Genomic DNA, 22,128 nt, shown 5'->3' with positions numbered 1-22,128 from the left:
TTAGACCTTAAGTAGGACCATACCATCGATGGTTTTCTTAATCGTGGATTGAATATACGACACTCTGAGTGTCAGAACATGGATTAGCTTATTCCAAGCGCAGGAGTAGTGACATGCTACACTCAGACTTTCTTAAACAGTTGCGGTCCGCCCTTGAGTACTCTAGCAGCTGCTGTGCACAACCCCCCAATGATCATAGTTACCCCCGCGAAGCACATCAATCCAGTGAATTTGTCGCCTTCGCGGTCCTTGATTGCCCCTTCGATCGGAAGGCCCGTCAATGCCCCCAGCGCGATCGCCAAGCAAAAACCGCCGAGCTTGACCCCAATCTCATCAACCCGATCTTCCGCGAGGGAAACCACACAAGGGGGGCCGAGGCTTACGAAACCACCACTGACGAAACCATACAGCAGTGCGAAGATGATGATTCCTGCCAGAGACGTGTGGAACTCAAGCGGCAGCCAGAAAGCCAACACTAAGACACCGGAGAGCAAAGTGACAATGGACATGGTGTTAAATTGCCCAATTCTGTCACTAATCCAACCAGGCACAATCCGGCCCACCAACGACCCGGCATTGGCGACAGACAAAGTGTAGACGGCAAAGCTTTCGTATCCGTGCAGCGAGGTCATCTCCGGGAGATAGTTCAAGGGTGCAAAAAGACCCCACATGGTGAAGAAGCAGCCCAAGACAAAAAATCCCCAGGGCCAACTCTTGAACCCGCGGAGACCACTGCTGCTGCGTGGAGCGGCGTCTTTGTTGTTTTCAGCGGAGTTTCCTTTGCCCAGCGGAGGAAAGGGCGATGAGCAGAGAAGGTTCGCAATGAACAGAAGGATCCCCTGCATGAGTGCAGTCCAGCGAACAGCGGATCCGAAGCCGACCTCGTCGATCAGTCTAGGGATCATACATGGGTAAATGACTCCGCCTGCGTCATATGTCAACGATTTGCTTTGTTAGCGGGATTTGGATTCGTACCCAGGCTGCTACCTGCGGACACAATACCGACCGCTAAACCTTTCTTCGTTGAGAACCACTGCGTTGCGGTGGCCATGGCTGGGAGTGATAGCCCAGCTGCAGCGATACCGAAGGCGACTCCCTGCGCCAGCATGACCTGCCAGTATTTGGTACACAAGCTCAGCATGCAAACTGAAAATACAGCCATGATGCTGAATGGCGGGAGTGTTCTGCGGCATCCGTAGACATCGATTAATTTGCCCACGGCTGGACCAAGCATGAACAGGAGGAAGATTTGCAAGGTCGTAATCCACGCCAAGGCAGATGAGGATTGATCGGAGAGCATTGTGTCCGAGTAGTACAACTGAAACATTCCGCATCTAACTCAACCATTAGTTAATGAGGTATTCTCCATTAATAGAATATAGTTCTACAGTTGCTGTTTAGAAGAGGGAAAGCAAGGGGGCCGAAACAGCGACGTACGCATTAACATAACCGAATGAGCAGAACTGAAGCAAAAACGAGCCGGCAACGCAAGCCCAAGCCTTGACTCCGCCATCGGGAGGGATACGCTCGAGGGCGTTGGGGGCCAAAGCTTGCTCCTCTTTTTCCACCGTCTGACCGTGGTGCTCAGTGGTTTCCAACATGGTGAGGCTTTATGCTGCGATGGTTCCGAGATGAAAAATGTAACTTGGTAAGAGGGATACGGACCCATGATGCGACTGTTCTTATAGAACAACTATCTCGGCCTCGGGGTGTATACAGAAATTCGGTGCGTGCGGGATGAAGGAAATAGCAGAGGCTGCGGCAGCGGCGGCATTCCTGCCTTAGCTCGGCCGAGGTGTGTCGGACGCCCAGCTCGGCCGAGGTCGTCCCGTAAGCGTGGCTTGGGCGCCAAGGCTCCATGACTCCCGCTCTCCTCATCTACCCTTCCATGCCTTTCCACCGTTGCGACAAAACAAGACTTCTGGCTGCAGGAAGTACGCCTCCTATTCACTTAATACGAGGTGGAGGGCCGATTCCATTGATGTCCTTTCATCCATGGGCTCGCTTGGCTGGAAAGCCACAGAGCCAGCGCTCGTTAGAATAACTCGCCTGTTTATTTCTTGGGAGTGCTTGTTTTCCGCTAAGAATCGTCCCTAGTCCAATATTCACGCCTTCCGCTTCCCTTGGCTCATAGAGTCCACCAACGCCTTTTCCTTCCTTTAGTTTTTGCCGTGACTGCTCAGCATTGCTGTTAGACCGATTGCTGCAAACTACAGAGCGCATGCTCTAGATTTGGTGGAATATTTGGTCGAGCTGGGTTACATCACATCTTGCGGATTATGTCACCCGCCAGCACCAGCAAAAAGAAAAAAGGTACTGTCTTACTATAATACACACATATTATGCCTACCTCAGCCAGTGAGCCTCGTGCCCCATCTGACACCCGAGATCTCACTCTCGTTTTACATTTCCTGCTGCTTCTATCGACTAACAGATCCCCGGGATGAGCACTACCCCACCAAGTTTTTGTACCAGGATCCCTGCATCAGGTCACTGCGGTTGGACCTCATCGAGCCGTCAGCACCAATATGAGTTTGCCATTGCGCTATCTCCAGCCTTCTCGTTCGGTCTGGGAATCCGGCTACTGGCCAGCAGAGGCACCGTGAGCTGACATGAAGGTCTTTGATGTTATCCTTTGGCCCCGTTACTCTAACTCCTGCTATATAAACCCCGTCCTGAATCTTTTTCTGACCAAAACGCCATGATCACCTTCAAGTAGCCTTGATCTTTGTCGCAATTTCCTCTCGGTATTATGACTTCTACACTTCCATGCTTGACAAACTCTACGTCACTATCAAAGCGGGGCAATCAGGACCAAAAAAGGCTTCGCTCCGCCTGCGATTCATGCCACGAATGCAAAGTCAAATGCTCCGGGGGTTCTCCATGTTTCCGTTGTACGTCAAAGGACCTTTGTTGCCGATATGGCTACCAGAATCGGGCAGGGAAGCCTAAGGGGAGCAAAAACCGGAAGACTTTAGAAAGGGAGCATCATCTGCGTATGCAATGGCTTGAAAGCCAATTGCGAGAGGAAACCGGACAGCCTGGGAACTTGGACATGGATATCCAGGATTTGCCGCTATTTGCTGCAAGGCCTTCAGATCCGGTGAGTGCCTCTACTCCTTGCGATTGGTCGCTGTGCAATAGGGGCATCTGATTTACCAGGCCGCGCCTTTTTTAAAGGCGACACCGGGCAACCAAAGCAGAAAACTTGCGCCTACTAACGAGTCCCTTCTATCGATACAGGATTTTGACTCTTGGACTATGGACCTCACTTCGATTCTCCAGACACCGGGGGAAACGGAATGCCCATCAGAAAACCTTGCAGCCTTCACAACACCCATCTCGTTTACCGAAGACACGTCCACGTATCCACTCAAACCGAACAACTCCGTGACGACGACAACGAATAAGCAGCCCAGCCTGCCTCCTCATACCCGCCTGGAAGACCACTGCACCTGTGTTCAGAGCCAAGCAGCAAACATATCAACCCTTCACCATCTCACGTGTCCGGACATGCCTGACCGGTTCGACCTCGCGATGAAATCAATCACCTCCACACTAGATGCGTGCAGAAATTTCGTATCTTGCGAGGTGTGCGATAAGCACTTCTCATCGCTCCTCCTCACGCTTTCAGCAATAGAGCTGATATTAAAATTATTCGAACAACTGGCCACAAACAACAGAAGCAACAAGCAAGGCTTGACATTGAACCCGGAGGACGAGGAGCGCGATGCCAGCTTGGCGCCTTGGTCTCTTGGTGACTACGAGGTAACCAATGAAGAGGGCCAAGCCATCAGGAACGTGCTCATCAAGATGACGCTTTCCAAAGGGAAGCATACCCTCGACGAATTGCAGGGTCTGGTTAGTAAGTCTGCAGCAGGCGATCTTCTGGTCGAACCGGGATCACGGGAGTCGATTGGTTCGGCCCACACGGAATCGATCTCTTCAGTCACTGATCGAGACTACATGATTCAGTGTATCCGACGGAAGAGGGCGGCTTTTGAAGCTTTGATGGCTTTGTAGTAAGATATCTATCCTTCCTTGTATATAGCATTTGAATTCCGCGATATAATCCTGCTCCATCGAAGCTGCGTTGTCCCGGTACCCTATACGCACCGCACGGCCCCCATCTATTGACCCGCTCATATAGATCCGAGTTCATCGTTACACTACCATAGTTTCACAGCTAGGTGGGGCTTTATACCACTGAGCTAAAGCGCATTAATCCATATCTCCGTGGTATAGAACTATGACGCATAGATGTCAACCGCAGTATACGGAGCACGGATTCCGCGGCAACGTGCCCCGCGCACTGACTGGGTAAGGAGTGGGATACCGAGCAAATTGAAGCCTCATCCCCCATCCTGTACGACGCATATAGCATCAACCTTAAAGCGGAGCATCTGACATGACTGCAGCTGTGCGACACCGGAAATTAAGGCCATTTGTGCTTCCGAATGCCGACTGGCTTGGTATTGCCTAGTCCTAAGCTAGTAAAAGTCTTTGCTGATCGTTTCTGGTTTCCACTCAGTGATGGTTGTGGCTTGTTAAGGGCGGGGATGGACGGGACTCGACGTTGCGAATTGATCGCGATTCTCAAGCCTATTATCTCACGTATGGGACGCATCATAGAGAGTTTGGTGTGTGGGAGGCACAGTGCCTAGGGAAGCAAAACTAGGAGTCGGTGTGTACAAAGAGCAGCTTCCTACTGACTCTACAATGGGGAACTTCGTAAACGCATGCCCCAGGGCAAGCAGGGAGGCGCTGATATCATTAGGTGTACATAATGACGATTCGATTGAGCTTGTTACAGTATTGCAATACGCTCATATCATATGTGCATGTCCATGAATATTCGTTTCGCAGGTTGAAAACGGAGTCCTATTGCGAGCCTTCCAATACCCAATCTCATAGTTGACAGAATTAAATTCCAGTATGCAATCCAGAGACAGAAGTAAACAGTCTCCAGCAGGCGCCCTCCCGTCATCTAAAGCCAAATGTAGACCACGATCCAAACCAGTCCCCTTCCTTAGCTCTCAACTCTTCGAAAACCACCACATAGGACCCCTTCCAACCTTGTTGCGCACATCGATCCAACTCTCCAGATACTCCCTCGTCTTATGAATGCGCTCCGCACCGTGCTGAATCAGCGTATCCATGATATCCTCGTTCGGCACCTCAACCGCGAACTGCGCAGCCGTCAGCGGTGCACCCCAGGAACCAGTATGCGCATTTGCATCCGCGCCATTGCTCAGCAGAATCTTGACCATCTCCACATGGCCTCTTATAACGGCGGCTTGGAGGGGGTTGCCGAAGCGGACGCCGAGAGCCTCAATCTTAGCACCGTTGTCAATGAGAACCTTAGCGGAGCGGAGAGCGTTGTTGGCCGCCGCTAGAATCAGCGCCGTGTCGTAATCTCCTCTGTCAGGATTGACCAGCGCGCCCTCGTCAATCAGCATCTACACGATCTCGCCGTTGTCGTGGGGTCCCGAGACGGCGACTTCGAGGGTGGAGGTGAGCTCGTCCACGGATATTTCGTCCTCCTCCGCAAAGTCCAGGATCAGGTGGACCATATCTGCGTTTCCAGCGTTCACGGCTTCGAGGAGTGGTTGGATTAAATCGGCATCGCGCTCAAGCAGGATGGTTGCGGCGTCGATATGCCCGAGTCTTGCGGCGTAGCAGAGAGGTGTCCTTCTCTTATCGTCGAGCTTGTGGACGGGATATCCGGCGATCAGGAGGCGCTTGAGCATATCGGTGTTATCCGTTTTGGCCTTCCAGAAGAGCGAGGAGCAGGGGCCGGCAATTTCTTTGCTGTAGAGCAGGTTGCATTGGGTTGGGTAAAGGTGCTTGCTTGTCTGAGCGAAGGCGTTTAGACCGTGCTGGAAGTCGATGGTCTTCCCGACCATGGTCAGAATCTCCTTGGAAAGGCTCAGGAGGGAGGGAGACATGGCGACGACGCAAAAGTGGTGGGTATATCAAATTTGTTGATAGAGGTTGGGAAACGAGATGACGGAGATATTTCGTGCTTGTGGTCGGACGAGGGTATAAAGAAAGGAAGGCCGGAGAGTACAGTGTTGATGGGATAACCAGGATAGCTAGAAGGTTGTTTCATGGTCCCCACAGCGGTGGTGGTGTTGTGAAATGGGGGTTCGTCTTGGTGATAGGGCTCGGCACAGCCTGGCATACACATGAATGAGGTGCGTTTGCTGATCTTTCATCAATCTGAGGGCCTGGTTATTCCAGTCACAGGAATGCGCATTGTACTCCATGATAAAGGCCACTGGTCTTAGCTATAGTGTCTAGATTCCTTAACAAATGTTAACGCATTTGAACATAGCCAAATCTATCCTTCATGAGATTTGAATAGGTGCTAGAGTGATAAATCCATGACGGTTCATATTTTGGCTCCGACTAGTGTGTATTTTGATGGAATATTGGCAACTGGTAGATGAATAGAATCCGGTCCCAACTCCAAGAAGATATCAAGCTATCTCAAGGGGAAGTAATGCTATCTGATGCGTATCAAGCACAATCAGCCATTGTTCATTTCATATAACATTCGGATATCATCCATTGTTAGATCACTAGCCCCTTGTTCACGTAGAAACTCCTCCATCCAACCATCATCGTCCAGCTCTTGGGCTGTTTCCAAAGCCGTATATGGGGAAACGGCATGGATGTTGGCTCCCGAAGATAGTAACAAATAGACAATGTCTCTAGGTTCCCTTGCTACTGCTGCAAGCAGGGCTGTACCCAAGGTGTCATCCACCACTTCGATGTTCGCTCCAAGTCTTAAGAGCAAACGAACCATTTCCAGCTTGCCTGTATGTGCACCTGCAATGAGGGGACTAGCCCGATGCCCATAGAGATCAACCGAAATACCACGGTTGACCAAGAGCCGAACAGTTGATGTATGGCCGCTCACAACGGCAGCCTCTAGCGCATTCCCAGGCTCTTGAGAGCAGTCGTCATTGCTATGTTTGGACCATTGGTGGCTGATATCCGCGTCACTGCGTAAAAGAAACTCAACCATTCTGTCGTGGCCCTTGGCCGCAGCTTCAAGCAATGGAGGCCCGCTCTTTCCGTAGCGGCGCCCGCAATCGGCTACGGCTTGGACATCAGCGCCGTGATCGACAAGGATCTTGGCCGTCGACAGGTCTCCGCACATTGACGCAATCATGAGAGGTGTCATTTTGTCTTCAAGCGTTGTGTCAACCTCGGCCCCGTAGTCAAGTAGGCGTTGAACCGCGACACTGGAGCCATGTCTAGCGGCGTCGATTATACCACGGCCATCGTGTTCTGTGATGTTGTCCCGGTACAAAACATCATTTGCGAGAGCGTAGAGCTGTTTATTCGTTCTGGCAAAGGCGTTGATGTCTTTTTGCGCTTCCAGAGATTCGGCAATATTGAGGAGCTCAGGTGGCAATGAAAGAAGCGATAAGAATCGCTCTTGCTTTCGTCGGGGGAGTAGCCTTCGTGATAGGTCTGGGTGTAATAGGGACCAGAGGTACTGACCAAGGCTCTGTAAGAAATAAGATTGGATAAAATTGTAGTGAGTCAAGAATGTTGGAGATGGGAGAGGGAGAGGATGAGATATAGAGAGAGAAAGAGGGAGATATAAGGCAGTAGATAGTGAAAGAAACGGAGAGTAAATAGTGAGGGATGAGTGAGTAAATAGCAAGAGAAGAGGGACACGAGTCTGAAGGCGAGAGCAAGTTGAGACTAGGGTGAGAAAGTGAGACAGGAGATGCCCGAGACTGCAGGTAGGCAGTGCTGTGTTGGATTTGATTCAGCCAGAGGCGTGGTTAATCAAGATCTCAAAGCAGGACACGGTGCTCGTTAACCTTGCCGATAAAGAAACAGAAAGCGTTGACTTACGCTAGCATGGCCGTTCTGGCTCATGTGGCTCATATGATGGTGGTCCGCGCTCGGGCGCACTGACATTCTCTCCATACCCGAAGTGACGTGAGCCCTGGCTGCCCTAGGAGGAGCAACACATTGCCAGGAGTCTAGAGTCCAGAGTCAAGAGTCTGATGCCTGATAGCTATTGTGAAGAAACCGGGCGCTAGGAACGTGTCGTCCCGTGACTCCTCATTCCTCCAAGGCTGGGCCCTTATGCTGTTGCCATACGAGCGTTATGAAGCTTGAGGATAAAGCAGGAATGCCCACATTCCTCAATATAGAGACTTGTACTTGTGCTGATCACTTTGTTCAAGACATGGAGAGCAGAGAGACCTTGAATCCTCACTAAGTTCCTGCGCTTCCATTCTAACAAGCTGCTACCATAACTTGCTGCGTGCGATGAAATGAGTATGCACTGGAGTGGAGTTATACCTAACTCTCTGTATATATGATCATCCGTGTCAAATGGAGGCACTTGTATATGGAAGAGCTGCTTGATAATCTACAGTAGATCCCATGTGCTTGGCATGAGAGCATGTATTCTCTAACCTCCATGTAGGGAATACCTGTTTTCGTTATAGTGTAGTTCGTCGATGGTACGAACCATATCGGCTAATTGGCGAACAACTCTCTGTCTGCAGGGCGATGGACATAGGGACGGAACTCATCTTCCGCGGCCAAATTTTGGCTGCGTCCACATGATAAAGTCGAGTTGCTCAGTAAAAATAGACTGACGCATGCGTATAAGAGCCTGACTTTCCTTCGCATCTTTTGGTTCCGTCCGTCAAAGCGTCGAGGCCAACAAAACAGCATAAACCCACATGACAGAAATCAAAGTCGCAATAGCCGGCGCCAGTGGCGAAACCGGCCAGTCCATCTTCAACGCTCTGCTCGAGCCTCCCGACACCAAATTCGTAAGTCGATGTCATATGTCATCCATGAAGCCTGAACCAGCGACTACTTCTCAAGTCGCTCTAACAAAGGGGCAGGAAGTCACTGCTCTATGCCGACCTCAATCCCTTCAGAAGCCCATCCACGCCGACCTGCAGAAGCGCGGAGTAAAGGTAGTCGCCGCAGACCTCCACGGCCCGCAAGAGGACCTCGTCAAGCTACTCACAGGTAGCGACGTTGATTTCAGCATTATTCTCAAACAGCATCGAAGATGAGACCCCCCTCGCTAATGCGGCTAAGGAAGCAGGCGTCAAGCGGTTCGTGCAATCCGCGCTGATGATCGTGATTCCTCCGAGTGGAGTTGTTGACTTCCCGAAAGAAGAAAGAGAGGAATCCGCATGATTTCCAGAAGGTAAGTCTGCCGTACACTTACATCGACGCGGGCTGGTGGTACCAGATTGCACTGCCACGTTTGCTTTCAGGGCGCATCGACCATGTACTATCGCCGGCGCACAAGGATCTCCCTGTTAGTCTGGACGGGAATGTTCCGACGGCGCTCGCGGACCTTAGGGACGTTGGGCGGTATGTCGCTAAGATTATCGCTGATCCGCGCACGCTGAATAAGAGGGTGCATGTGTACGAAGCGTACACTCAGAATAAGTTCTACGATGTGATTGAGAGGCTGAGCGGAGAGAAGCTGGAGCGCCAATATGTCAGTACCGAAGGCCCCCCGTATTGTGTGTGGACTTTACCTATGAAAGAGGGCTATCGAGCTAACGAGCATCATCCTTACTTTCAGATAACCTAAGAGCAAGCCGCAACAAACGTTGAAGAAGCACGGGCGAAGCTCAACTAGAACCCGGACGACGTCCCTGCCCTGTTCAGATTCATTGCGGCTCGGCTCTTCTACTCTTGGGGTATCCGCGGAGATGATACCCCTGAAAATGCTGAGTACCTAGGCTATCTCAACCGCAAGGAGCTGTATCAGGACTTCAAGTACATCAACTTAGAGGATTATTTCAGAGATGTGCTTGCTGGGAAGGTGAAGGGGGTTTATCAGGGGTAATAATGACCAGAGCGACTCTAGCACCTTCCAAGCTTAGAAATCGCATATTAAGGGAGTCAATCGTTTAACCCGCGAGGACAAATCACTCGCCTGAGCGGAAGTCGAAATATCTCACTGAGACAATTGATATTAGTTCCTTGATCGTTCCTCCTTTTCTCTCGCACTCGTCAGAGTTACCCTTCCTGTTCATATCTCAGCAAACATGGAAGGATTGTCAGGTACACCCGCACGAGGCTGGATAATTAGGCATTTCATAGACTGGAGCATTGGAATAAAGCTTAGGTAAAAGGGCCGAAATACCCCGAACCCTTCTAGAAGTTCTTTGTCGATCGTACCTAGCTTGAGGGGCACCCTTTTCTTCTCACATGTTGACCTTTCAGGTGGGAGTAAGTCCACCATGCTAGTCAGATGCCCACATGTCCTGTATAGTCGCACAAGGTAGAAAGCGGAGAGCCTTACGTGTAGGTCTCAGAGTGAGGTTAAACGAGGTTCATCGGAGTTGATGGACTAGCAGATTCGTACCTTGGCAGCTGTGTCAGGGCTACTGCAGGTTTGCTGGTACTGGCTATCAGAAGCCGGATACTATTTCCACCCCAACATTGTGCAATCGAATTGCAGTTCGAAGTACGCTGCTTTCCAGTGGCCGTACAAGCCTTGGGGCCATCGCGATTGATCGTTCTTCAAGCACGCAAGTCCAACCAACCTCGGCAAAACATCAACAAACGGCAAGGCGAGATCGCCGTGATCGCTGGGGGGAGAGATTCGCCTCAAACAGGCGGTGGACCATGACGATACTTGACGTCTCTCGGATCAGCCAAATGCTGACCTCCTGAGCGGTGGACTCTCCTCGGAGCAAGCACTCGAATTTGGGATTGGTGCGGATTATTATAGCACATGCCCACATGGCTCAATGTTGTGGAGAGCCACGTCTCCATTCCCAGATATTAAGAACCTGGAACGGGGGTTGATCGACGAAACAAGGCGAATGACGTTGTTTGTCGTGGAGTCTCCGAGCCCTGCATGTCTTAAATCGACGTCAATCGTTTTGCCCATCGCCATCGAATGTTCCTTGACGTGCTCCCGTCGGGCCGCTGAAGGGGTATAAATATGGGGAGGAGACCCTGGAGGCTTAGACATCAGCATCACAATCACAACCAATTTTCCAAACAAACAACCCCTACCAACCCTCCCATTCAAAATGAAGTTCTCTCTCGCCACCGCCGCTGCCTTCGTCAGCGCTGCTGCTGCCGCTACCCTCCCCTCTGCCTTCACCCTTGTCGCTGATGGCGGAAACACCGTCCTGACCGATGGTGGTAAGTACCTGAAGCGCCCACACCGCTACTTACCTCGAATCTCTCTGACCCTATTCTACAGAATATCTGTACGTCGGCGGTAACACCACCACCAACGAGATCGCCATCTTCCACTCCACCCCCGACACCGGCGCTGTCTCCTTTACCTCTCAGTCCTCCACACCCACCGGCTTCCAGAACCTCTATGTCGTCGAGAAGACCGTCCTCCCTGTCGAGCTGACCCGCCCTCACTCCGGCGCTGTCCCTGAGGGCGCCAGCACCCTCGACTTCGGCGTCAACGAGAAGGGCTACTTCACCCACTCCGGTAAGGACTACTTCGCCATCGACGGCTACGGCGATGTCCCCCAGAAGACCATCTACTGGTACGGCGCCCACAGCTCCGAGTACAAGGCTGTCAACCTCTGGGTCAAGGAGTTCAAATAAGCGACTCGCTGCGTGGCGAAATGTATATAGTTGGGACGCCTCCTGAGACCTGAGACCCTGCTGTTGTTTTGGCGTTGATGCGATGGTCCGTTGGTGGTGTTGCCTGTATATTGTACTCATCGCACATAAATAGATAATGCGAAAGCGTCGAACTCGATCGTGTCTTCCGGGGGGGTAGATTAGGCAGCTGGAGCGCCGTGACCTAGGTAGAGCAGAAAGGTAAGCATGACTCAAACTCCTCAAAGTCAACCTAATTATATGGAGGATAGAAAGCTATACTGTATGCCCTTAGGACGTTGGCAGAACTAGCAGAAGTAGACTCTTCAGGCCGTCACTGAGCCCTCAAGCAAAGGTATTGGCTGCTTGATTGAGAAAGAGCTAGGCGGCGAAATAAAAGTAGGTCAAAGCCGGCGCTCGTACAAAGCCGAAGCAGACAAACATCAGATTGTACATCTCATGAAGCGAATAATGAGGTTTCGGGCCATGTGTTGGAGTTGTGAATTTCCAAGGTTGGGGCGGCGCTGGGTAACGGAGACAGGCTCGCGGCCTGAGGCAAAAATAGCGCAGTAAACACAACACCCAGCTTCCCTATTCAGTACCACCACCATCTGGCACAAATTCATACGCGGTCTGGTACTCTCTCCGTTGCTTCTGTCGCTCTACTCTGATAGACGCCCTTTCTGATCCGCCATGTCGGAAACCACAATCGTCCAGGCAATCAGCCTACCAACCACGTCCGATACAAAAATCGAGCCGCTTCGCCTACCAACAAAAGCAGAAATCGACGCCGCAACAGAAGTCCTCAACGCAGCCGATACATCAGCAAGAGTTGTCCGAGTGAACGGCCGCTTCGCGGCAAAAGTCGGTCGCAAAGTGTCTCTAATCGAAGCCGAAACCATGAAGTTCCTCGCGGCAAACAGCAAAGTTCGCGTTCCCAAGGTCTACGACGCATTCAATGATCCGGAGATTAATATGACCTACATTATCATGGACTACATTCCTGGAATTACACTGCGAGATCTTCTCCTGTCACTCAACGGCGAGGAGAAGGCCAAAATCTGCGAGCTGATCAAGGAACAGCTTACAGAGCTGCGAAGCATACCGCCACCTGACCACTTCGGAATGCTGGAGCATTTGCCTTACCTTGATGGTGTGTTTTGGAACCGTGGGCTGGATCTGAGAATGTGCGGGCCGTTTGCAAAGGAGGAGGATCTAAACCGCGGGATGATCGAGAAACTGCGCCAGACAGAATCGGAGGAGTATATCCGCTTGTTGCGAACGATGATGGATCGAACTCTGCATGGTCACCGGATTTCTTTTACACACTGTGACCTCCAGCCCAAAAAAATATCATGATTGAGCGACTTGACGATAGTAATGGAGCCCCGGATTTCAAAGTCACCTTGATCGACTGGGAAAGTTCCGGTTGGTATCCGGAATACTGGGATTTTTGCAATGCTACGATTGCTTGTAGGTTCAAGCGCGACTGGATTGAGCTGGTGCCGGATATCCTTGACGAATACCCCTTGGAGTTTCTGATGATGCAGGTGGTCTATTCTTCTGTGTACTACTAGAGCGAGTAAAGGTTAAGCACCAGAAACTAGCAAATGGTTGCAACCAAGACGCCAGCGCTAAAAGGGAGAACCATAAATCTCCAACGCCAAAGAGATTGCCAATAACAAGAATGAGATGAGAAGAGACGAGGAGACCTAGAAAATCACAAAACAGCTTCCAGTAGCGCGTCCATCAATTTACCTGTGGATAAATGTCCCGAGGGCCCTAAAGCATTGTCAGCTCAGAACTTAGATCAAAGAGGCCATAAATACCTCCCGCTTCGGGGGCTAAAGATGCGTCTCTCAAACGGCAGCTCGTCAATCGATGTGCACCCACTTATCACAGCAGCAAACACAGAGCTTTAACCAATATGGGCACGATTCTTATTGTAAGCTGAATTGCAAATATGCCCTGACTTGGCTTTTGTCAACACTGATCCAATGTCAAGGGAAGCCAGTAAACTTACACCTTCAGTGCTTGAAAATGCCCTTCTCGAAAGCCAGCTTGATAACATCATCCACCCAGTTATAGCAGTGATAAAGCGGTTTAGACGGGATCCAGGCGGCTACTGTTAAGCGAAACCTGAGCACCTGGAGGCGGAACTGCATCGCAAACCTCCTCAACAAACTTTCCAAGATCCCCAGTCATAATGGTGCCAACTCTGTTCTTAGTACCGGTCACGAAAGTCGCCGAGGCCAAGGGATCAATGCTGTCTGACTTTGAATTCCATTCCCAGATATATGTTCCCAGCCACGTAGATCATGCCATTCCCCGAGTGCATTTCCAACCCGGGCTGAGTCTCGACATAGATGGCGACATGGTTCGGCTGGCCGATGTACTCAGAGGTATAGACTTCATAGGACATTACGGACAGTGGGAAGGGCGAAGATGCAAGATGCGATAGAGTCAGATCAACGGGGTCAAGAACAAAGTGCTTGAAGGTTGGATGAAGTAGAGAGACTGATCCAGGATGGCGTTCGAATACGCACCTCTTATGGCTCTGGTTTCTCCTCATTGGAATAACAATTGAAGCCTTGAATTCTATTGTCAGGACTGGAGTAGCGTGCCTTGACAATAGCCACGGCCACTGGCTACTGTTATCCTGTCCCAAGACAATCGGCATGATATTGACAGCTTTTGACACAATAGCAGCTCGTCACGAGTTGACCTACCATGACTAAACAATATGCAACACTTGCTGAGTGGTAATTGAGCATCTGCTGGCAATTTCAATGAGTTCCGGCTCGTCGCTCACAATAAGTTCAATGCCTCCGATATTGACGAGAATACCGGGTGATCGATGGACGGAGATGAGCGCAAAGCGGCCGGCAGCGGCTTGGGAACACAACTTTCTTCCTACTCACTGCTCCCCATCATTTACACAATAGTCAATATTCACATCCTGCTCAGCCTTGAGTCAAATCGGAATATCTACAGATCTTACATTCAGATCTGATCATATGCCTACTGCACCAACAATGGGACAGTTGCTGAAGGGCCGTCTAGGACGATACACGGTCACTAAGCTGCTCCGCGAAACTGTTTGACTTGCCATGTATGTCACATCCCCGCTAAGCTCCATCTACACCCACTGACACCTCGATAGAAACCGAGAGCGAAAGAAGGTCACTATCAAAAGCGTTGACCATTTTCGAATACACAACGAACGTGATGTCCTTCAGCGATTCCAAGGCCAAACGTCATTGATTCGACCATTGGTAGACAAGTTGAGGACACTTCCCTTCCCCTTACGATTGTTCTGAAACATCTCGACGATGACCTTCGTGGAGCATCGAACAGCAGCCGCCTTACTAAGGGTGAGATCAAGTTCGTTGCGAAGCGTGTGCTCGAGGCACTTTCTTTCTTGCACAGTGAAGGATTCGTACACACCGGTATGCCCATTTTATTTTCTTGAAAGTACACTCACAATTTTCTAACGATTTTCGTGATCACCAGATATCAAGCCCAGCAATGTACTAGTGAACTACGGTCAAAGGAGAGATTACCTATTCAAAGACATCCAGCTAGCAGATCTTGGGAGCACCGTCCACGTCGACTCGCGCTATGCCAAGGACGGTGTCAAGATTGGCTCGCCGCTCTTCAAGGGTCCCGAGGTACATCTGGCGCTGAGATGAGAAACACCTGCGAATATCTGGTCTTTCGGTACTATGGCAGGTCTTTCCACATTCAGATTTCGATGGCGAAGGCCCAGTTGTTGACAGCGCCTCTGGCTACAGCTCATCTACCTACTCTATGGACACGATTTTTATGTTTTCTTGCCCGACGTCCCAGAAGACCATGAGCAGTACGAAACCCAGATTTTTATGAATCATCACCGCCGGTTCGGACCTTTCCCAGCATCGTACCAGGAGATAGCCGATGAGTAACGGCTCGAAATTCTTGTCTGGGTGATTCAGAACTCCTTGAGGGAGACCTTGCGGCCGTTTACCCACGCCCCGGCCAAGGAAATCTGTAAGGAGTATAAGGACTTTGTTCTGCGCATCATGAAGCTTGACCCCCGGAACCGGCCCACGGCAAGTCAACTGATGAATGATGCGTGGTTCAATGAACTCAGTCTAGAGTGTGTATCGGAGGAAGAGATTGCAGTAGCCGAACTTCAAGCTGTGTGAACACACCGGAGCCTGTCGTATTACAGCTTGCCCAAGCTAGAATCGGCTCAGCATCCAGTTTCAAATGGTCAAGAGAATTACTGTTTGCATATTAATGTATTGAGATTGCTTACGCCTGTACTGCATGACATGCTTCAGGGAAGCTCTGAATGCGGAGCCTTGATTTAGATAGGAACCTTGGAAGAATATACCCAAGAGTTGCCTGCGCCTATGATGTATACATTAGCTCGACTCGAGTATGCTGAGTAGTCAATGCCATATAACAAATAGTCGCATATTCAGCGACTAGATCCCCAGGTACTTGGGACTTAAACCAATCAAGGGTTGGTCAACTAGTGACCTGAGCTCATGGTCATGGAAGGACTTTTTCAAACGGCGCAAGGTCGAGGCCGATGCAATAAGAGCTAGCATGTAGATAAGTCCTATGCATGATGCCTCCAGCGGCGGCTAGACTCATTACCTCTGATAGCGCTTGTCATTCTAGTATGTCTAAAGGTAGCAAAATTCTTGTACATAACTCACACAATTGTGCATATTCATCCGTGCTCATGGCCACCACTTTTGTTCCCAGGGTAGGCTGGAGACCCTAAGAATGATTATTTTACAGACCGGGCAGTTTGGGATCGTCCATCCTTTTGGATAGGTAAGATTTTGCTCAGTCGATTGTTCATTTGTCTCTTTGGTCACCACCAAGCGTTAGTTCAGGGCTCGATGATCAAACAAGGCTGCGGTTTAGGAAACTAACCCAAGGCCTAGCATCGCTGAATGGAGCCACATCAGGGACCATGGGCAGCAGTCTTGGCGCCCCGCAAGGGGTACAAGCGCAGAGTCTGATTGGTGACTTGCGGGCATGGCTAAGAATGACTCATTTTAGTGTGTCCTGGGTGGGCTTAGACCCGTTATTGTATTACCTGGGCTCTATTCTTATCTAAAGTATCATCTTTGGTCAGAATGAGTGATACTCGTGACAGTGATGGTCAACGTAGATGGATTAATGTGTAAGCCAAGCAGCGGAGTATAGGGGAGAGTTATCTCCTGTCATTAAGACTCATCATGGGCAAAGATGATATTTGACCGGTGCTATATAACAAGCAAGGGTGTAGGTCGTAGTAGCTAAAGTTCTCCAGTCTAAGCCTCTCCTGCAGGCGGGAGTTGACTCCCAATTCGGGGTTAAAGGCTGTACCCAAATCAAACGGTATGTTCATTTGCTCCAATTCTTCTATTTTTCGTGATTCTTTTTGAGGATGAAGAAAAAGCCCGCGGCTGCCGACTTTGCGCAGTGAGGCGCTTAGAGATGAAGAAATATAGGAAGACGTCTCTAAGATATATCTGGGCCGACATTGACTGACTCATTTATCAATATTACTTCCTTCTCACAGTGCTATTCTTCTGAATAAGGCTGACTGACATCAACAACTGGAAGTATAGCATGTAACTTACCGGTAACGCCAATACGAGCACTGCCCCACACCAACTGCTGAGCCCGGTCGGCTCCCCGCAACCGTGGGCTACATAAGGTGCCTCCTCTCCTGCCCCAGGCCCTCTTCTCCTTCGCACTCACCCATCTTCAAAGCGTCAACAGCGCTCCCCTTTCATCTTATAACCCGCCCGAGCTTCCGGGTCGCCGCAAGACCCGGCGTATACTATCTCGCAATGGCCGCCGCCACCATATCCGCCGCGTCGGTCGCCCGCCAGTGGGCACCAGTGTTCCTTGTCGGAAGACAGGACACATCAGTCTAGCCAGTACCTCAACATCTCTCCCAATTCCTTTTTTAGCGACTCCGATTTTCTTCTTTCTTCAAATACCTCTTTATCTTCCTCGTCTACGCCCGCACTTTTCCCAGATCTTTCAGCGGTCTTCCCTCCCGTTGATCTCGGCCCGAACGCACCACAGCTCTTCTATGACCCGCTTCTTATCCCGTCTATGTTTCCTGGGGATCCCGTTTCATCGACAAGCTTTGAGCAATTCAACAATTTGACGACTGTAGCGGGATACCCGACAATCACTACAACTACGGCGGACGACATCGATTGGACGGCCTTGGGCTGCTTGCCTTGCAGCGAGCAACCTGCCAATTGTCTTGAGAGTCAGAGTCAGGGCTTTGCCTCTAGCGTTGACTCTCCCGGTAAGTTTCTGGTCTCTCACTACATCTAGAACAGTACTAAATCATCCCAGATCCTCCGTTCGATCACCACCAACCAACAATCATTACCACGGCCCCTTCCACCACCCACACCACTGCACCCATAACCTCGCTTCAATCCATCCCCATGCCCTCTGCAACAAACTTTCAAACCCACTCCTCGGTTTCCCCCGCTTCCCCCGCTTCTCGGGAATCCTCGCCCAAGGAGAAGGAGAACCCCTCGCGCATCACCAAGCGCCAGCTCAACACCATGGCCGCACGACGGTACCGCCAGCGCAAACTCGACAAGGTATCCCAACTCGAGGAGGAGCTGGCAGCTATCAAGCGCGAACGCGATGAGCTCAAGATGCGCGTCTCCAAGCTGGAGGGTGAGACCGAGGTGTTGAGGAGTATGGTTAAGGATAAAAGTTAGGTTTTGGTAGTTATGGTATGAAAATGGAAAGTTTTGTGGTGATTTTCTCCTAAGACCGTAGGGCACATGGACTTGTTGGAGCCTTCTTGTGCTTATCGTCTCTTCGGCTGCGTCTAGCCCCATATTCTGGGGCACGTATACCGCGTCTCGCGTTTATGCTTTCGATGAACCACCGCGCATAGCGTCAAGAATTGAAAACGGATCCCAGTAAGTTGATACCTTCCCATTGGTCAGCATTAGCTCCGTAGGCGAAGAGCCATGAAGGCCTCTTCGATTCGTCCATCGCTACCCGCCGTCGATCTTAGCCCCGAGCGCGGCAGATCTACTCCCAGTAGGCCACAGGGAGGGCGTTCATTGTACAGGCTCCTGGAAGTCTGTGCTGGTTTTCTAGCATTAAGAATATCCAATAGCAGAACACGGAGTCACTACTTACTCCGAGAATACAGTCACAATCAATAGCTCCTGTATGCGAGCTCGAAAAGAGATCCCATAGCTCTAGGCAAACCCAAGTGATGTCAATGGATCCGATGATTTTGATCAGACAGGCAGACAAACCGTGACTATAAAGCCAGGTTTCCACTCCATTTCCAGAGCAAGGCTTTTAGAGTTTCTTCCGCGGTCATTCCTTCAACCTCGATCGTCTTACATACTCAACCCTCCACTCGTCTTCCATACACCCTAAGTGATTCTCTCAAAGCGCTTTGCAGACCCGTTCAATAACAACAATGTACATTCCAACCGCACTTGTTCCTATCTCCCTCCTGTCCTGCTCTCTTTCATGCAAAGCCCCGTTGAAGCCCAGCGTCGCGGCTCGCATGGCGCCGCGTATCATAACACCCATGGTGGCGGCCATGGTAGCGGCTATGACGGCGCCCATGGTGACGCCCGTGCCTGCCCAGGGCACGGTTCCCTCTGCAGGTGGTACAACGGCGCGGACGACGTACACAGCTGTCCCTGCCCTACACTGTGGACGTGTCAAACGGCAACCATAAATAGAGGGGACAGCCCAGTTACCGCCGACATTTGCACCTAGGCTTCTCACGGGGCAGAACCAGTAAGCCGGAGTGGATCGAGAGGTTTTTTGGTGAGTGTTCCGGTATTTCTCTTTGTCAAGGCAGTTTGTTTCTGATTGAGTTGTTTTTTTCTCTCAGACTCCTGGGATGTTTGGAATTGGAGTCATTTGTGAAGGGTCAGATACGCTCAGTAGAGTGGTTGGGGTTGAAAACGCCGTGTCCAGGCATGTGGTATTTGTTTTTCTCGGATACTACATAGATCAGGCCCTCCAGCTCCTTCATAGGTTACCCAGAGTAGGAAGCCCTAGCACGCAGGTCACTTTTTGGGCATTATCCTCACTCGTCTCCATAGAGTAGAGGCAGGATGGGGAGAATAAGATGGCTATGGTTTGAAAATGGGATACCATGTCCTCCGTAGTATAGATCTTTAAACATGGCAATGCAAACAGTCATATATGACATCGCACACGCTTAATGGAAATAATTACAATATATAATTCCTTTCAGAGCTCTTTTTCTCATCTGGTTCTTGTCCGAACTACTCCGTATCCAGTACCCCACGCCCATGATGTAGTTATCTGTGAGCTGGGTCACATTGGCGTGTGGAGCTTCTGTCAATCAATCCATCTCAGCTCTCTTACTGGACTGAATCTCAGGGTTCCAAATTTAGGACGCGAATTTGATAGTGCGCAATTACTCGATGTCCTACTGGCATAGGTATACCTACCTGAGACCTCAGCTGGTCATCGACACCAATCAGAGCTGTCCGGCAGCCGCCTAATGGCCAATCCTTCCAGCTCAGATGCAAACATGCAAGCTATCACTCATGTATTCTTGGTCGAGACAGACAGTATCAATCCAGGCTTTCCTATTCAAAGCGCAGGGCTATGATTCAAGGCTGGTTTATCATTTCTCTCTTCAGGAAGCTACTGCTGACCTTTGCGCTCAATACACAAGCTAGGCCGCGGATCCTAACCGGCGTCGGCTCTATCTGCATCTGATGAGGTAACGACGTCATGTCCACCTTTTCAAGACAGTCACACGTTCAAACAACTACTTTCATGGCCGGAAGCACAACACCTCTGCACTCGCCGAACCCGAACCTCCGTCCCGTATGCCGGTTCATACACCATCCCTTCATAACAACCTCATCACCGTCCTCCAGGTACACGATCCCGGCTTCCGTGAGATGGGGTAGTTTATTCTGCGGCAGGTTGCGCTCGAGAAGGCATGCAATGCCGGTATTTTCGCCGTCCGCGTTTGTTCGCTGTAGGTCATTAGATCATAGGACAAAAGAATCAAAACTAAAGGAAGGAAGACGCACTCCACTCGTGATTGTCCCAGTCCCGAATATGTCGCCCGTGCTGAGACCCTCCCCGGCGCTGGTCAGATGAGTGAGTTGCTGGTACGGCGTCCAGTAGAGCTCCTTGAGGTTGGTTTCAGTCACGATGTGGGATTTGCCGTTGCCTAAAACCATTATCAGCACTGCCCTATTACGAGGTATGAATGTAGAGAAAGAGACATACGAATAATCCTAGCCTCCAGCTCAACATCCCACGTCTCATGCCCCCTGTCGCCCCTCCAAGCCAAATGTGTCAACGGCGCTGGCTCCTGTACCTTCGTACTCGACACTCTGCACCCCTCCAGTGCCTCGGTCGTAACAATCCACGGTGAAATCGTTGTTCCTGCTCCCTTGCCATGAAATGGTCCAAGAGGTGGCATTTCAAAGCCTTGGATATCCCTCGCAGACCAATCGTTCAAGATCACTAGGCCGAACATGTACTCCGGGGCATTGCTAATATCGAGCACTTCTCCCGGCGGTAATGGTCGAGAAAGGAAAACACCCACTTCGAGCTCGAAGTCGAATCGGCGCGTCGGCTGGAACTTCGGCTCTTGCGATGGACTGGCTGCGAAGACACCGTTCGGACGCACGACGGGCGTCCCAGATACGCGTAGGGAGGATGTTCGACCGTTATAAACACTCGGTATTACAAACCAGTTCTGGCTGATGGGAACATTCATGATTTGGCTGCACTACTCCCTTATCAGCCTCTATTCGTTATCTGCTGAAAGCCAGGGAGCGATACATTCTGCGTATGCTCAAGCGAGCAATAAAAATCCGAAAAGTTCTTCGTGTCCATCGGGTAGTGGTTCTTGACTTTCTCAAGTGGGATCGCATATTTCGCACGTGTGCTTGGATTCGCGAGGTGTTCTGTCAATAGTGCCCTAACTTGGCTGTGGGTGGATTTAGGGAGGGCGGCGAAAGTATTAAGGTTTGGCTTGCGGAGATCATTAGAGACGATGGCGATCTTAGGATGTAGGAGAGGTTTACCTGCGAGAATACTGCATTCTCAAACCCGGGGACCTCTTTGAAGTAGCCATCTTTCTCGAGACCACTCAGGTCGATCGCGTCGTCATCTAGGGCGGTTGCACAGCGCGGGGTTAGGCTGTCGGCAGTTGAGATGACGCCGTAGGGGAGGTTTTCGATAGGGAAGGGGTTTGACATGTTGCTGTAGTTGGATTGTGTATTGTTGGTGACGAAAAATTGACAACAGATTCAGGTTTGATTGATGATAAAAGTTGGTAAAAATGATCAGCTTCACCGGGTGTCTGTCTTATCTTACTCCGAAGAATACTCCGGGTTGATCATCATGTGGTGATTTTGATCGCCGAATCGGCGCTTCCATTTGACATCCTTGACGGATAGGGTACGAGATAGGAGCACTACATGTGCAGGTATAATTGTTTGTGATATTCTGAGGGATGTCTTAATAGCGGGG

General features: G+C 50.6%; 10 protein-coding genes across 10 annotated transcripts; 6 read left to right on the top strand and 4 right to left on the bottom strand.

Moving 5' to 3' along the window:
* Window positions 1-57: 57 nt before the first annotated feature.
* hasB (MFS-type transporter hasB) lies at window positions 58-1,677 on the bottom strand. Its single transcript, XM_073723200.1, has 3 exons — window positions 1,438-1,677; window positions 976-1,334; window positions 58-925 (listed from the first exon to the last, which is right to left on the bottom strand). The coding sequence occupies exons 1-3, from the start codon at window positions 1,599-1,601 to the stop codon at window positions 123-125; spliced, it is 1,326 nt and encodes a 441-aa protein (XP_073587559.1). The 5' UTR covers window positions 1,602-1,677; the 3' UTR covers window positions 58-122.
* An 878-nt stretch (window positions 1,678-2,555) lies between these two features.
* On the top strand, window positions 2,556-4,184 carry hasA (Zn(II)2Cys6 domain-containing transcription factor hasA). The gene is made up of 2 exons (XM_073733583.1): window positions 2,556-3,103; window positions 3,163-4,184. Exons 1-2 carry the CDS (start codon window positions 2,753-2,755, stop codon window positions 4,021-4,023), a joined length of 1,212 nt encoding a protein of 403 aa, XP_073587558.1. The 5' UTR covers window positions 2,556-2,752; the 3' UTR covers window positions 4,024-4,184.
* Window positions 4,185-5,036: 852 nt separating this feature from the next.
* Window positions 5,037-5,948, bottom strand: BDW74DRAFT_174064 (ankyrin repeat domain-containing protein; the record flags this gene model as incomplete). The annotated part of the gene is made up of 2 exons (XM_073727945.1): window positions 5,037-5,444; window positions 5,466-5,948. The coding sequence occupies 2 exons, from the start codon at window positions 5,946-5,948 to the stop codon at window positions 5,037-5,039; spliced, it is 891 nt and encodes a 296-aa protein (XP_073587557.1).
* A 584-nt stretch (window positions 5,949-6,532) lies between these two features.
* Window positions 6,533-7,944, bottom strand: BDW74DRAFT_174063 (ankyrin repeat domain-containing protein; the record flags this gene model as incomplete). Its single annotated transcript, XM_073727944.1, has 2 exons — window positions 6,533-7,522; window positions 7,879-7,944. 2 exons carry the CDS (start codon window positions 7,942-7,944, stop codon window positions 6,533-6,535), a joined length of 1,056 nt encoding a protein of 351 aa, XP_073587556.1.
* Window positions 7,945-8,723: 779 nt separating this feature from the next.
* BDW74DRAFT_187335 (uncharacterized protein) lies at window positions 8,724-9,859 on the top strand (the record flags this gene model as incomplete). Its single annotated transcript, XM_073731461.1, has 5 exons — window positions 8,724-8,816; window positions 8,892-9,029; window positions 9,070-9,135; window positions 9,173-9,525; window positions 9,679-9,859. The coding sequence occupies 5 exons, from the start codon at window positions 8,724-8,726 to the stop codon at window positions 9,857-9,859; spliced, it is 831 nt and encodes a 276-aa protein (XP_073587555.1).
* A 1,157-nt stretch (window positions 9,860-11,016) lies between these two features.
* BDW74DRAFT_73454 (uncharacterized protein) lies at window positions 11,017-11,764 on the top strand. Its single transcript, XM_073733581.1, has 2 exons — window positions 11,017-11,172; window positions 11,234-11,764. The coding sequence occupies exons 1-2, from the start codon at window positions 11,058-11,060 to the stop codon at window positions 11,593-11,595; spliced, it is 477 nt and encodes a 158-aa protein (XP_073587554.1). The 5' UTR covers window positions 11,017-11,057; the 3' UTR covers window positions 11,596-11,764.
* A 402-nt stretch (window positions 11,765-12,166) lies between these two features.
* BDW74DRAFT_145387 (aminoglycoside phosphotransferase family protein) lies at window positions 12,167-13,265 on the top strand. The gene is made up of 2 exons (XM_073723199.1): window positions 12,167-12,898; window positions 12,934-13,265. The coding sequence occupies exons 1-2, from the start codon at window positions 12,286-12,288 to the stop codon at window positions 13,167-13,169; spliced, it is 849 nt and encodes a 282-aa protein (XP_073587553.1). The 5' UTR covers window positions 12,167-12,285; the 3' UTR covers window positions 13,170-13,265.
* A 4,282-nt stretch (window positions 13,266-17,547) lies between these two features.
* Window positions 17,548-18,819, top strand: BDW74DRAFT_145384 (bZIP transcription factor JlbA/IDI-4). Its single transcript, XM_073723198.1, has one exon. It carries the CDS (start codon window positions 18,051-18,053, stop codon window positions 18,333-18,335), a length of 285 nt encoding a protein of 94 aa, XP_073587552.1. The 5' UTR covers window positions 17,548-18,050; the 3' UTR covers window positions 18,336-18,819.
* BDW74DRAFT_145383 (uncharacterized protein) lies at window positions 18,797-19,509 on the top strand. Its single transcript, XM_073723197.1, has 2 exons — window positions 18,797-19,419; window positions 19,487-19,509. Exon 1 carries the CDS (start codon window positions 19,061-19,063, stop codon window positions 19,325-19,327), a length of 267 nt encoding a protein of 88 aa, XP_073587551.1. The 5' UTR covers window positions 18,797-19,060; the 3' UTR covers window positions 19,328-19,419; window positions 19,487-19,509.
* Window positions 19,510-20,264: 755 nt separating this feature from the next.
* On the bottom strand, window positions 20,265-21,854 carry BDW74DRAFT_187333 (uncharacterized protein; the record flags this gene model as incomplete). Its single annotated transcript, XM_073731460.1, has 5 exons — window positions 20,265-20,615; window positions 20,673-20,815; window positions 20,875-21,382; window positions 21,436-21,627; window positions 21,681-21,854. 5 exons carry the CDS (start codon window positions 21,852-21,854, stop codon window positions 20,394-20,396), a joined length of 1,239 nt encoding a protein of 412 aa, XP_073587550.1. The 3' UTR covers window positions 20,265-20,393.
* Between the last annotated feature and the right edge of the window lie 274 nt (window positions 21,855-22,128).

Source organism: Aspergillus multicolor (genome assembly GCF_047715735.1).
Source record: "Aspergillus multicolor strain CBS 133.54 unplaced genomic scaffold BDW74scaffold_3, whole genome shotgun sequence".
Lineage (NCBI taxonomy): Eukaryota > Fungi > Ascomycota > Eurotiomycetes > Eurotiales > Aspergillaceae > Aspergillus > Aspergillus multicolor.
The sequence above is the reverse complement of the archived record's forward strand: the minus strand, read 5'-3'. Positions and strand labels throughout refer to the sequence as shown.